At 42.6% G+C, this 15,980-nt stretch overlaps 1 protein-coding gene across 2 annotated transcripts in view; it reads right to left on the bottom strand.

Moving 5' to 3' along the window:
* LOC139277143 (DNA topoisomerase 1-like) overlaps positions 1–15,345 on the bottom strand; it is a 198,133-nt gene extending 182,788 nt beyond the window's left edge. For both annotated transcript variants that reach the window (XM_070895198.1, XM_070895203.1), the window contains exons 1-2: positions 15,207–15,345; positions 15,055–15,091 (exon numbers count right to left, since the gene is read on the bottom strand). In XM_070895198.1, the coding sequence (XP_070751299.1) occupies positions 15,055–15,091; positions 15,207–15,239 (70 nt within the window). In that variant the 5' untranslated portion in view covers positions 15,240–15,345. The remainder of the gene's footprint in view (positions 1–15,054; positions 15,092–15,206) is intronic.
* Positions 15,346–15,980: the final 635 nt, after the last annotated feature.

Raw genomic sequence — 15,980 nt, 5'->3', positions numbered from 1 at the left:
ATTCGTAAAATTAGTTCTTAGGTGGCTGAACAGTCCAATACGAGAACCACAATCTCTGTCACAAGTGGGACAGATAGTCGTTGAGGGAAGGGGTGGGTGGGACTGGTTTGCTGCATGCACTTTCCACTGCCTGCGCTTGATTTCTGCATGCTTTCGGCAATGAGCTTCGAGGTGCTCAGCGCCCTCCCGGATGCACTTCCTCCACTTAGGGCGGTCTTTGGCCAGGGATTCCCAGGTGTCAGTGGGGATGTTGCACTATCAGGGAGGCTTTGAAGGTGTCCTTGTAACATTTCCTTTGCCCACCTTTGGCTTGTTTGCCACGAAGGAGTTCAGAGTAGAGCACTTGCTTTGGGAGTCTCGTGTCTGGCATGCGAACAATATGGCCTGCCCAGTAGAGCTGATCAAGTGTGGTCAGTGCTTCAATACTAGGGATGTTGGCCTGGTCAAGGACACTAATGTTGGTGTGTCTGTCCTCCCAGAGGATTTGTAGGATCTTGAGGAGACATCTTTGGTGGTATTTTTCCAGCGACTTGAGATGTCTACTGTACATGGTCCATGTCTCTGCCATTCAGGAGGGCGGGTATTACTACAGCCCTGTAGACCATGAGCTTGGTGGTAGTTTTGAGGTCCTGGTCTTCAAATACTCTTTTCCTCAGGAGGCTGAAGGCTGCACTGGAATCGCGTCGTCATCACCTCAACCCTCTTCCTCACTACCATGCTCCATCTCACAGTCAACAAACTCAACTACAGAACCAGTGGGAACCTGTTCAACTTTCGCCGTCTCCAGGCCAGGTCCAAGACCACCCCACTCTCTGTCCTCGAGACTCTCTGTACGCAGACCTCTTTACAGCCTTGGTCAAAACATGGACAAAAGAGCTGAATTCCAGACATGAGATGAGCGAGACTGCCCTCGACATCAAGGCAGCATTTGACCAAGTGTGGCATCAAGGAGCCCTAGTAAAATTTAAATCAATGGGAATCAGGGGGAAAACGCCACTGGTTAGAGTCATACCTAGCACAAAGGACATAGTTGTTGGAGGCATCTCAGCCCCATACAGGGCAGTGTCGTAAACCAATCATCTTCAGCTGCTTCATCAATGACCTTCCCTCCATCATAAGGTCAGAAGTGGATGATCCAATCCATGGTGATGATTGCAGTGTCCAGTTCCATTCACAACTCCAGATAATGAAGCAGTCCGTGCCCATATGTAGCAATACCTGGACAACATCCAGGCTTGGGCTGATAAGTGGCAAGTAACATTCACGCCACACAAGTGCCGGGCAATGACCATCTCCAAGAAGATAAAGTCTAAAGAAACCAGATGGATGTTGCATATTTGGATTTCCAAAAGGCATTTGATAAGATGCCACATAAAAGAATGCTTGCTACTCACGATAAGGGCTCATGGGGTTGGGGGCAGCATGGATAGAAGATTGGCTAATTGACAGAAGAGTGAGTAGCAATAAAGGGGTCATTTTCCAGTTGGCAGGCTGTTAATAGTGGGGTGCTACAAGGATCAGTGCATGGGCCTCAGCTATTTACAATTTAGATTAATGACTTAGGTGAAGAGACTGAGTACAATGTATCCAAGTTTGCCAACGATACAAGGCTAGGTGGGAAAGTAATCTTCCCTCAGTGTTTCCTCCAATATGAAGCACCACCGATTATTTCAGTTGAGGTTGCAGTAGGTGGTAAACAGCAGATTTCCTTGGCCTGGTCTTACCTGAAGCTATGAGACTTCAGTCAGTGGTGAGGACTGCCAGGGCCATGTCCACTTGACTGTATACCCATGTGTCAGACTATCCTGCTGATGAGTGAGGACATATCCATGGATGCTGACAGAAAGTCTGGAATCTTGGATGGAGTATAATGTGGCAAAATGTGAGGTTATCCACTTTGGCAGAAAAAAAATAGAAAAGCAAATTATAATTTAAATGGAGAAAAATTTCAAAAAGTGCTGCAGTACAACGAGACCTGGGGGTCCTAATGCATGAAGCACAAAAAAGTGAGTATGCAGGTACAACAAGTAATCAGGAAGGCAAATGGAATGTTGCTATTTATTGCAAGGGGGATAAGAGTAGAAAAGCATAGAAGTCCTGCTACAACTGTACAGGGTATTGGGGAGGCCACACCTGGAGTACTACGTACAGTTTTGGTCTCCGTAGTTAACAAAGGATATACTTGCATTGGAGGCTGTTCAGAGAAGGTTCACGAGGTTGATTCTACCAGTGTCCAACTACTACGTGTGCGGGAAATGTATCCAGCTGCAGTTCCTGACAGACCGCATTGCGACACTGTAGCTGCGGATGGATTCACTCTGGAGAATCCGCGATGCTTACAATGTCGTGAATAGCAGGTTTAGTGAGTTGGTCACAATGCAGGTAAAGGCTACAAAGGCAGATAGGGAATAGGTGACCATCAGGAAGAACAAGGGAAAGCAGGTAGTGCAGGGGTCCCTCTGTGGTCACCTCCCTCCAAAACAGATACTCCGTTTTGGGTACTGTTGAGGGAGGTGGCTCATCAAGGGAAGGCAGCAGCAGCCAAGTCCATGGCACCAGGGGTGGCTCTGCTGCACAGGAGGGCAGGAAAAAGAGTGGGGCAGCTATAGTGATAGGGGATTCTATTGTAAAGGGAATAGATAGACGTTTCTGCGACTGCAAGCGAGACTCTAGGGTGGTATGTTGCCTCCCTGGTGCAAGGGTCAAGGATGTCTCGGAGCGGCTGCAGCGCATTCTGGAGGGGGAGGGTGAATAGCCAGCTGTCATGGTGCATATAGGTACCAACGGTATAGGTAAAAAACAGGATCAGGTCCTACAAATTGAATTTAGGGAGCTAGGAGTTAAATTAAAAAGTAGGACCTCAAAAGGTAGTAATCTCAGGATTGCTACATAGTTAAGATGAATATGTGGCTTGAAGAATGGTGCAAGGGGGAGGGATTCAAATTCCTGGGACATTGGAACCGGTTCTGGGGGAGGTGGGACCAGTACAAACCGGATGGTCTACACCTGGGCAGGACCGGAACCGATGTCCGAGGCGGAGTGTTTGCTAGTCCTGTTGGGGAGGGTTTAAACTAAAATGGCAGGGGGATGGGAATCAATGCAGGCAGGCAGAGGAAAGTAAAAAGGGGGCAGAAGCAAAAGATAGGAAGGAGAAAAACCATGAGTGAAAAAGCAGAGAAATCAAGGGCAAAAATCAAAAAGGGCCACATTACAACATAATTCTAAAAGGACAAAGAGTGTTACAAAAACAAGCCTGAAGACTGAGTCTCAATGCGAGGAGCATTCGTAATAAGGTGGATGAATTAACTGTGCAGATAGCTGTTAACGTATATGATGTAATTGGGATTACGAAGACATGGCTCCAGGGTAACCAAGGCTGAGAACTCAACATCCAGGGGTATTCAATATTCAGGAAGCATAGACAGGAAGGAAATGGAGGTGGGATAGCGTTACTGGTTAAAGGAGGAGATTAACGCAATAGTAAGGAAGGACATTAACGTGCATGATGTGGCATCTATATGGGGAGAGCTACGAAACACCAAAGAGCAGAAAACATTAGTGGGAGTTGTGTACAGACCACCAAACAGTAGTAGGGTGGTTGGGGCCGGCATCAAACAGGAAATTAGGGACGCATGTAATAAGGCTACAGCAGTTATCATGGGTGACTTTAATCTACATATTGATTGGGCTAACCAAATTGGTAGCAATACTGTGGAGTTGTTCCTGGAGTGTATAAGGGATGGTTTTCTAGACCAATATGTTGAAGAACCAACTAGAGAGCAAGCAATCCTAGACTGGGTCTTGTGTAACGAGAGGGGATTAATTAGCAATCTGGTCGTGCCCTTGGGGAAGAGTGACCATAATATGGTAGAATTCTTTATTAAGATGGAGAGTGACACAGGGACTAGGGTCTTGAACTATGTGATGTGAATTAGCTAGGATAGACTGGAGAATGATACTTAAAGGGTTGACAGTGGATAGGCAATGGCAGACATTTAAAAATCACATGGATGAATTACAACAATTGTACATCCCGGTGTGACGTAAAAATAAAAAAGGAAGGTGGCTCAAACATGCCTAACAAGGGAAATTAGGGAAAGTGTTAAATCCAAGGAAGAGGTATATACATTGGCCAGAAAAAGCAGCAAACCTGAAGACTGGGAGAAATTTAGAATTCAGCAGAGGACTAAAGGTTTAATTAGGAGGAGGAAAATAGAGTACGAGTGTAAGCTTGCAGGGAACATAAAAACTGACTGCAAAAGCTTCTATAGATATGTGAAGAGAAAAAGATTAGTGAAGACTAATGTAGGTCCTTGCAGTCAGAATCAGGTGAATTCATAATGGGGCAAAAGGAAATTGAACAAATACTTTGGTTCTGTCTTCACTAAGGAAGACACGAATAACCTCCCGAAAATACTAGGGGACTGAGGGTCTAGCGAGAAGGGGGAATTGAGGGAAATCCTTATTAGTCAGGAAATGGTGTTAGGGACTGAAGGCCGATAAATCCCCAGGGCCCGAGTCTGCATCCCAGAGTACTTAAGGAAGTGGCCCTTGAAATAGTAAATGCATTGGTGGTCATTTTCCAACATTCCATGGACTTTGGATCAGTTCCTATGGATTGGAGGGTAGCTAATATAACACCACTTTTTTTTTTAAAATGGAGAGAGAAAACAGGGAATTATAGACCAGTTAGCCTGACATCAGAGGTGGGGAAAATGCTGGAGTCAATTATGAAAGATGTAATAGCAGTGCATTTGGAAAGCAGTGACAGGATCGATCCAAGTTAGCATGGATTTATGAAAGGTAAAATCATGCTTGACAAATCTTCTAGAATTTTTTGAGGATGTAACTAGTAGAGTGGACAAGGGAGAACCAGTGGATGTGGTGTATTTGCACTTTCAAAAGGCTTTTTGACAAGGTCCCACACGAGATTAGTTTGCAAAATTAAGGCACATGGTATTGGGGGTAATGTATTGACGTGGATAGAGAAATGGTTGGCAGACAGGAAGCAAAGAGTGGGAATAAACGGGTCCTTTTCAGAATGGCAGGCAGTGACTAGTGGGGTGCCGCAGGATTCAGTGGTGGGAACCCAGCTATTTACAATTTACATTAATGATTTAGACGAAGGAATTGAATGTAATATCTCCAAGTTTGCAGATGACACTAAGCTGGTTGGCAGTGCGAGCGGCGAGGAGAATGCTAAGAGGCTGCAGGGTGACTTGGACAGGTTAGCTGAATACACTGCATCTGCCATGCATTTGCCCAATGTGGATAAATGTGAGGTTATCCACTTTGGTAGCAAAAACACGAAGGCAGATTATCTGAAAGGTGACAGATTAGTAAAAGGGGAGGTGCAACGAGACCTGGGTATCATGGTACATCAGTCATAGAAATATGGAAAATAGGTGCAGGAGTAGGCCGTTTAGCCCTTTGAGCCTGCACCACCATTCAGTAAGATCATGGCTGATCATTCTCTCAGTACCTCTTTCCCGCTTTCTCTCCATACCCCTTGATCCCCTTAGCCATAAGGGCCATATCTAACTCCCTCTTGAATATATCTAATGAACTGGCATCAACAACTCTGTGGCAGGGAATTCCACAGGTTAACAACTCAGTGAAGAAGTTTCTCCTCATCTCAGTCCTAAATGGCCTACCCCTTATCCAAAGCCTATGTCCCCTGGTTCTGAACTTCCCCAACGTCAGGAACATTCTTCCTGCATCTAACCTGTCCAGTCCCGTCAGAATCTTATACGTTTCTATGAGATCCCCTCTCATCCTTCTAAACTCCAGTGAATAAAGACCCAGTCGATCCAGTCTCTCCTCATGACAGTCCAGCCATCAAGTCTGGTGAACCTTCGCTGCACTCCCTCAATAGCAAGAACGTCCTTCCTCAGATTAGGAGACCAAAACTGAACACAATATTCCAGGTGAGGCCTCACTAAGGCTCTGTACAACTGCAGTAAGACTTCCCTGCTCCTAATACTCAAATCCCCTAGTTATGAAAGCCAACATACCATTGAAGGTAGGCATGCAGGTTCAGCAGGCAATAAAGAAAGCAAATGGCATGCTGGCCTTCAAAGCGAGGGAATTTGAGTATAGGAGCAGGGAGGACTTGCTGCAGTTGTAAAGGGCTTTGGTGAGACCACACCTTGAGTATTGTGTGCAGTTGGTCTCCTAATCTGAGGAAGGACATGCTTGCTATTGAGGGAGTGCAGCGAAGGTTCACCAGACTGATTCCCGGGATGGCAGGACTGACATACGAGGACAGAATGGATCGGCTAGGCTTATACTCACGGGAATTTAGAAGAATGAGAGGGGATCTCATAGAAACGTATAAAATTCTGACAGGATTGGACAGGTTAGATGCAGGAAGAATGTTCCCGATGTTGGGGAAGTCCAAAACCAGGGGACACAGTCTAAGGATAAAGGGTAAGCCATATAGGACCGAGATGAAGAGAAACTTTTTCACCCAGAGAGTTGTGAACCTGTGGAATTTTCTGCCACAGAAAGTTGTCGAGTCCAGTTTGTTACATATTCAAAAGGGAGTTAAATGTGGCCCTTACAACTAAAGGGATCCGGAGGTATGGAGAGAAGGCTGGGGTGGGGTAGTGAGGTTGAATGATCAGCCATGATCATATTGAATGGCGGTGTAGACTGGAAGGGCCGGATGGCCTGCTCCGGCACCTATTTCCTATGTTTCTATGAGGGGGTTGACTTATGAAAATAGGTTGAGTAGGTTGGGACTATACTCATTGGAGTTCAGAAGAATTGGAGATGATCTTATCAAAGCATATAAGATAATGAGGGGGCTCGACAAGGTGGATGCAGAGAGGATATTTCCACTCATAGGGGAAACTAAAACTAGGGGACATAGTCTCAGAATAAGGGGCCGCCCATTTAAAACGGAGATGAGGAGGCATTTCTTCTGAGGGTTGTAAATCTATGGAATTCTTTGCCCCAGAGTGTGGTGGAGGCTGGGTCATTGAATATATTTACGGCGGAGATAGACAGATTTTTGAGCAATAAGGGAATAAAGGGTTATGGGGAATGTGCAGGGAAATGGAGCCGACTCCATGATCAGATCAGCCATGATCTTATTAAATGGCGGAGCAGGTTCGAGGGGCCAGGTGGCCAACTCCTGCTCCTATTTTTTATGTTCTTGGCTAGTATCATAGCTATCAAGCTAGCCCCTCTTCAGATCTCTGACTCAACTATATACTAGAGGATGCACTCACCATGCCATTGGGGAACAAGTTCACTGAACCATAGGAGCAGGGACCTTAAAATAGTTGATACAAAAACTAGGTGCAAAATTTAAAAGCATTCTATTTCCTTGAACTAATATTCCTTACCTTGATGAATACAGACTTCACCAAAAATGTTTTGGAAACTGTTCACGCCATCTCATGAAAAGACTGACCTCAACTATGATGCCGCCAGGGTGAAACAGCCATCAAATAGTTGCCATCTTACCTCAAAGACAAAGTATAACCTATTAAGCATGGCACCAGCTATTGTAAAATGATTCTTCAGGACGAATCATCACCTTCATGAGAAGGGAAATTTAGAAAAGTATGTCATTCAGCACCCTAAGGTAGAGTTCTACTTCTAAGAGGCAAAGTCCCTCCAACAGGCCTGAATCTTAATTTCCAAGTAAAGGATATGGGGCTTTTATTACTGCTTAAATCAATTTAATTTCAAGTGCTTCCTGGTTTTCATTACCACTCACTATTATTTGCATTTTTCAAAAAAAAATCCAGCGATAGCTAAGAAATCTCTGCTGCCAGTGACACACTAAAGATCTTAAATTTAAACTCCCTCAAATCAATCCCATCAAGTCTCATGAGGAATAATGAGCAATTGTTGGAGCTTACCTACCTTTAGACTTTTCTTCTAAATTAGCAAACTTTTTAAGACATTTAAAAAGCTTTTACAACATTTTAAAAATTAAATTGCAGCAAATAGGTCATCCTTTTTCAATGGTTTTATGCATGGGTAAATTTATGAATGAAAGTGGCGATCATGGGAAACTGGAAGATTGTGGGATACCAGCAATGTTATAATGCCTGGTCAGATAGAATGATCATCTGCACTATTTGCCAAATTGATCACTATACCTGGATGCTACTACACAAGTAATTTAGACAAATTATGTTCATTAATTGAAAAATTTCCATTTTTACATCAAGTAATTTGACTCATTTATCATGGGTCACTATGTAGACCTGCGAGGGAACATCAGCGGCAGGTCAGGGCCATAAAAGGAGCGGCGAGCGGCGGCCATGGGCAGCGTGGAGGCGTGCCACTACAAGGTACAGCGCGAGCTGGTGCAGGAGGGTGACGGCTGCGAAGAGTGAAGTCATCAAGATCCAGGTCGGTGATTGGAATGTGGGCAGATACAGCAGGAGCAGTGAGGTCGGGGCGAAGGAGCGGCGAGAGACTGTGGAGGGACGTGATCGGGGCCGGGGGCCCAGGGGCAGCACGGACCAGCCCACATTGCAATGCATGTGCGCACTAGGTCAGTGCAGCAGAGCTGGTCCCCTGTTGTCTTGGGTAATCCTTGCCACTGGACCAAGACCTAGCTCTGTCAAGCCCGTGTGGTGGCTGGTGTGCAACGGCCACCCCACGTTAAAAAAAATGCACGCACAGACATCTTCCACCCTTCAGGATGTAGTTCGGGTCCTTCAGTAAAACACTTGTGAACTCGTCCTTTTTTTTTTTAAGCGTGGAAGCAAGTCATCCTGGTTCGAGGGACCGCCTATGATGATGATGAAAGGTGGTAAATGAAATCATGCTGCCCACATATTAAGAACTTCAGGGATCTCCAATTGAGTTTCAACATGCAACTCGTAGCCAACCAGAATGTTGTACTTTCAAGTACTGCAATTGACCATCAAACTCAGTTAACACCAGTTAATTATAGGAATTTTTATTTTTTATAATTTATTTTTTAAAGGCGAGAAAATTGAGTAATAGAAAAACAAAAAGTATTTTTGGGAAAAGAACTCAAAGTTTAAAAGAAAACTATTTGGAAAGATCAGATTTGGAAAGGATAATGAAAAAAATGAACAGATGGATCTGAGCTACGAGACAAAGGAAGGTCTTCACTGGAAAAAGGTTAGTACCACTATTTGATGCAATATAGTATGCATCCTTGCTGCGGTCAGGAGGACGATAGGAGTGTATTCACATTTTTTGGTGATGTTGCTCACTGTTGTGCTGGTGAGGAGTCTCTGGTATCTGCTGTCAGTCTTGCAAGGGCTCAAAACCACTCTTCCCAGTTTTCTAATGATCAGCTACTGATTATCCTCCTTGGGATGGACATATGGCAATAAGAAGGGTTTCTTTGGGGTAAAATTAGCTTCAAGATGGAGGTCAGTCTGTGAGTAATCAGATACCAAAAATGGACAGGTTCACAGGACTCAAGACATTGTTGATGATTGATTGCCTGATAGTTTTATATTGCAGACCAGTCACCAAGAGAGTGAGAAGTGAGTTAGGAAGGAGTTTCTTAATGCAGAAAATGGTTAGTGGATGGAATTCTTTACCATAGGGAGTAGTTGAGGCAGTGGTTGTTGTTGTACATTTTAAGGGTAGAGTCGATAAACATTTGAAGCAGAAACTATGAAAGACAGAATTGGAGGATTAATTTTCAATCGCTTTAGCAAAAAACTAGCACAGCTACGATGGGCTGAATGACCTCTGCTGTGCTGTAACTTCCTGTGGCTCTAAATCTAACCCATACATTTCTGAAAGGCAGTTTGTACAACATAACTACTTTGGAATTTTCCAAGAATATAAGCTCATGAATGTCAAATATCGAGTTCAGACTCTCCAAACTTTTGGTTAAAACTCCTGCAATTGAAGACAAAGTTGTAGGTTAGATCGAATAGTTCATTGGAAACAAAAAGGTATCCATCAATGTTGTAATTATAATTGGGCAAACAATATTGAAAATGAACTCAAGAGTCTTGTTATCCATTATATTTATTGCTGACCTTGAAAGTGGTATTGCAAGCATAATGCCTCAATTAGCAAACAGCAGTTATGTGATAAAGTAGTGTCTGAAAGGTATTGTTCAAGGTGATCTACTTACCAATGAGCCATTTGAGTATCAAAGTGTTTTATACAAGAATTTAATATATCTATTCATATATCTACATACCCCCAATGCCATCCCTGATCCCTAAATAAACCAATTTAAAAACTTGATGGGCCACATCCTGTCCTACATCAGTCCCGCATCACTTATTTTCTCAAATGTACATTGGCTCCGTCCCCCAACCCACGAAACTGAAAATTCACATCCGCATTTACAATTACCGAATGGCTTCACCTTACCTTGTATCTGCTTCCTCCAGCCTGCAACTTTCATTCTTCTAACTCTAGCCTGTACATTTCCCCCTTTCTCCACTTTTTCATTGATGGCACAGCCTTTAGCCAACTTGGCCTTACTCTCTTTAAAAACTCTATCACACACGCACACAACCAGCATAAGAAAGTATGAATCATTTAGAAAGCATAAAACAGCTATTACAGACAACAAAAATCAAGCCAGTCAGCCCATCAAGCCCAGTCTATCTAGAATCCATGATTGTATTGTGGACTGCCTGCCCACACCTCCCCTGAAAAAAACAAATTGGTGTTAAATATTCAATTCCCTTTAGATATCACAACGGCACAAAAAAAATAACCAATCACATTCTACAAAACCAAGCCAATTCGGTAGGGAAAAAAAGTTCAGCCATTATGACTGTCGTCACTCAGTCTATATCTCAGAAGTTAGATTTTTATGGCTAAATGTTATGAATGATGATGATCCAGGTTCCTTAATCAAATTGTTTCTGGAGAAATACAGGCCTGAGCAAATATGAACTATTATCAGGTTAAAGTAGATTAACCATCGATTTAGCAAGAGCCTGATATAGACACAAATAGGATGAGTTCCAGAAGAAGATTTATTTATGTACTTTCCTTTGCAATTTTCTCATTAACACCACAGGCGATGCACTAATTTAATGAGATATACAAAAATATGTATTGTTGCTAATATGCAAATTATTATACAGGTTGAACCTCCCTTATCCGCAACCCTCGGGACCTGGCCTGTTCTAGATAAGGGATTTTTCCAGACAAGGGGTGGCCACGTTAAATTGGATGGTACAGGTACTGAGCAAGGGGATATCGGGGCTGGGAATGCGGCAGAGATCATGAGGAGGGGCGGAAATCACAGGGTCAGGCCAGCGATAGCGGGAGTCGGCAGCGAGAATGGACTTCAATTTGTGCATGTCTGAGTTCTGCGCATGCGCCACCCAGGATGGCTCCGGATAAGGGAGTTCCAGATAAGGGAGTTTCAACCTGTACAAACAACTGAAGTGCAGCAGGAAAAATGCAACAGTGTTCTTCTCTCGTTTTTTGCTTCTTTTCTTCCCTTCTTTCCTGAAAGAGGCAATTCGTAGAGATACAATTCCACAGGTGCCAACCATCCTCCAGTACGTCATCCAAGCTGCCATTCTTCACACGAATCTCGATGATACAACTGTTGGCAGGCTTGACTATCTCAACAGAGCATGATCCTGTCTTCAGTAGACATTTATTTATGCACTTTCCATCAGGGGTAACTAATTACTGGCCGACATATTTCCACTCCCTCCCACTCTCCTCACCAGCTCCAGTATGCTAAAGCTAATTGAAGGTAGCTATCTAAATAGTTAAACTGTTTAGCAAATATAGGTTAGGATGTCTAAGGAACTTTCAAGACCAAGTAAGTTACATTGTTAATACTTAATTAACAGTTTAAATTGGTGATTTGGAGAAGATCTGTTAAAACCAGAAAACAAAAGCAAGGACCTATCATCAAATTAAGGAAACAATGAGTTACCTAATTTGAGAGATACATGATAGCTGCAAGTTGCATTGTAGATGAAAGTGTTCTGAGCTCTTATATCCGAGCAAGCCAAATGGAATTAGGTACTTTTTGTTCTTTTACCTTCTACAGCTTTCTTGCACATTAATAGAATCACCTGCTATAACCTTTTGCAACAAAACCAGAGGCTGGACAGTCCATAGTACCAAAACACAAAATCTGTTTAAAAAGTCTAAATACAAGGGTTGTAAGCACCAATATGGAAAAACTGGGATCTGGGAGAGAAGACCATTCATATAGGATTGCTCCCAGCCAGTATATGCAAGTCATCAAAGAACTTGATCTCGGTTATGATAAAATAGTCAATTCACTGGATAATTCACTCAGTTTCTTGAGGGAGACCCATTCACAAAGCTATTAATCATTGTTATCCAGAAACAAAGGTGCTTGCTATTGTTCTGTACTTGGGTTATGTGGCAGCCTAAGAATTACTTTTTTTTTTTGCAACAGTACTCAATTTCCAAAGCATTACTGGATGGGTCAATCACTTCTTACTTCACTGCTCATTAATAATCTTGATCAGTGTGTTTTGACAAAACAAAGAACCACCAACAACAATTACATATTTGAAATGGTAGGTGGACATAATATTCCATTGCAAAATGCATTCAGAACTCCTACTTCAACTCGATCCTAGGATAAGCATACTATAAAAGTGTCCATATTTACCTGTAATACCCATTACACCTGTAGGCTGCACAATAATAGACAGTTTCAATGTTGAGCTTTGCTAATGTTAGGAACACTCACAATTTTTTTCAGAAACAAACCTGGATAAAATCTTGCTAGTACAGTTAGGCATCTGTTTCTTTAAAATAAATCAGGGCTTCTTCAGTTCGAAAAAAAAGTAGGGACCCCCTAATTTGTTGAAAGATCAGAGACCCTCACACTGAAGTACATTTTCAACTGCTCCTATTGAGGGACTTATCCTACCCCCGCTCCTTCATTGCGAAGGTAATTCATCCCACCAAGGAACTATTCATACCCCCCACCTCAGTAGTTTTTCCAAGCCCCACAAGGTAGTTCTACCCACCACCCTGACTCACTCCTCTCCCCCATCTTGGCACAATTAACCACCACCCTCTAACCCCATTTGACTTGAACTAGATCTTGACTACCTATGCACAATGCCACAGGAAAGAGAAATTCTAGGATTGTTTTTAGGCCTGTGTAACCCTTGTGCATGTCTTAGTACCCATTTATTCTCCATCTTGCTAGAGAAGAGCTCGCGGCAGGTTTCAAGGAACATTCTGGCCATTTTGGTCGCAATTCAAAAAGACTGGATCCCATCCTTCTATATTTGAAAAATTTCTACAGGTACAGTATCCATCCACATCAGTGGATAGAAATATTTAAGACTACTATTCAGGCAATAGGTACAGTAATAGGGATTGCAAAAATCTGATTTGTTATTTCTCCTGATGAGATCAGCCCCAGAAGCTGAAGTAGAGTTTGCAGACAACAAGGTAGACTGGTGAGGTTCTCAGTTACTGCTAGGTGTTGTGTGTTCTATCAGGCAATATGTTTGCTCAGAAATGGTCAAGAATCTTACTGTTAGACAATTGATGTTTTAAGGAGAATTCTGTTGCGATTTTCTGTGTTTTTCAGGAGATTAAAGTGAAGACGATTAGCTTGCCCAGCTTTTTCTTCATCATGTGCATTCACCAGTCATTCATGGCATGGCTACAGTCCCTCATTCAGATATGCTGTTCGCATTGACTTTATAAAGAAAGATCTTGGGAGCCGTAAGCCAAAGAGGCTGCTTCCTTGCAGCATATAAACTGCAAATATTTTCTATGACTGTCCCAGGTAGCTATTCATCCATTAGATTTATGGTCAATATGGCTACTAGCTGGGCTCATTAAAGAAAGACTTATATAACATATTTCACGACCTCAGGACGTCAGAAAGCACTTGAAAGCCAATGAAGTACTTTCAAAATGTAGTCAGTGTTGTAGAAATATCTTAAAATATAAAATGGGATCTCTAAAGAAAACATTTTAAATTCTATAAAAACACAACTTATTAATTCAAAGAATGCTATATTCAAGTACAGGACAATTCCCTTTTTTTATCCATATTAATAAATTAACAGAATTTTACATTTTACTGTATTTTACAAAATGCGATTTATTTTGCACAACCACAACAGGGCTCCCCAACAGTCCAAAATTTATTGCACGCTATTAACTATTCTAGTATAGTTTTTTTGATTATAAGTCTTAAATATGCCTACTTTGTATATGAAATATTTATTAAATAAAAAGAAATAAAAACTGCAGGTATATTGAACTTCAGGTTCAAGTACATACAATAGATGTGAGATTTTTGTGAAACTATATTACAAACATTTTTCCAATACTTGTTTAGCAAAACATAGCAGCAAGAAATACTGTCACTCTTCTCAGAGGCTGACTAGCTGGTTATTTTCAACATTTTCTATTTTAATTTCTGATAGCAAGCTTTTATTTTTTATCTAAATTGATTACAATAGGGCCAATAGACTATTGCAGTCCATCTGACCAGTTGCATAACTAAAAAAAACCAATACCCTCTTAGGTCCAGGAGGAAACAGGGGTTGGGGAGTAAGAGTTGCAGAAGGGGGTTGGGGAAAAGTGTGGAGTAGGGGGAGGGGGAGGGACGGGGGCCGGGGTGAGTGGAGGGGGTGGATGGGGAGTGCAGGGAGGAGGTGAAATAGGAGAAACTGAGCGCCTTGTGAGATGGTGGCGAGTGTGCACGAGCGAAGGAGGGTGGAGGTGCTGAGTGCAGGTGAATTAAGAGTGAGCGCCTCCGCGGGAGGGTGGTGAGAGTGCACGTGCATGAACGGGGGAAGGAAGAGAATTCCGGGGGAGGTGGGTGGGGGTGCAGGTGAATTAAGAGTAAGTGAGCGCCTCCGCGGGAGGGTGGTGAGAGTGCGCGCGTGCACGAGCGAAAGGGGGAGCGCGCGCGCGCGCGCGCTGATTGACACGAAGCCCAGAGGCGTTGATTGACGGTTTTCCGAAAGGTCTCCGGTGGGTGAAGAGGAAGGAGGCAAGAGCCTGAGACGGCATCCCCCAAAATAACTGGCCGGCACCAAACACCAGAGGGGAAAGCGCCATTCGGGACCCGGAGAGAAAGATCCTACTCACCGCTCGAGGAGCCCGAGTCCTGAGGTAAACTCTCCCCCTGCGGGATAGACACAAACATCAAACTTTAACATCGAATAATTACTAAAATACAGAGAGGGTTGGAATAATTCAGTCACTGAGTGAGAACTTTTTTTCTCATTTAAATCTCTCACCTCCGATGAAGTTAAAGGTACAGCTTCGTTCATTATATTTAATGATCACGAAGCCGTTAATTTAATTTTAAATTGAACGCAAACTGTCGCCGCTACCGCCGCTCCTTCTCTTCCCTTCTTATAACCTGCACCAAGTGCCGAAATGACCGCACTGCGCATGTTCCCGACTCGCACAACCCGACTTGACCTCCCCGCCCAGCACTGTGTCTAGAGTTAGCAAATAGATTGTTACCATGTAGTTTTTATTTTTAAAACAATTGTTTTAAAATTCTTGTAACAGGATTTTTATAACCTCATACACAACACGAAATATTTATACTAATACAAATTATTTCTGTGCTGTAAATTTCTATAAGTAAATAACACAGAATAACAATATTAAAGTTGGAAAATTATAATTTTGAAATATGATGGGAATAATGTTGAAAATATATTCACAAGACCTACAGTTAAATGCATGCAGTTTTCTGTTGAAGTCCCAAATTATATAATTTGATTTTGACCCCTGGTCATTTACTACTGTCTACCATTGCGGGTTTAAAACCACATATGTATTTATTTTATATCTTTCTGAAAATAAAATAAAACTATCCAAACAGCTTCCACAAACATATAAAAACAACAATGTATCTTGAGATTGAGCAGAGATTGATGAACTGTTCTTGCCACATAGGCAGAATGAAGATATCACCATTATGTATCACTGTTGGTGACTGACACACAAGGTCATTGACCCAACATTAATACCACTATTTACAGTTAATCAGCCAAGAT

This window comes from Pristiophorus japonicus, chromosome 1, assembly GCF_044704955.1.
Source record: "Pristiophorus japonicus isolate sPriJap1 chromosome 1, sPriJap1.hap1, whole genome shotgun sequence".
Taxonomy (NCBI): Eukaryota; Metazoa; Chordata; class Chondrichthyes; family Pristiophoridae; genus Pristiophorus; species Pristiophorus japonicus.
The sequence above is the reverse complement of the archived record's forward strand: the minus strand, read 5'-3'. Positions and strand labels throughout refer to the sequence as shown.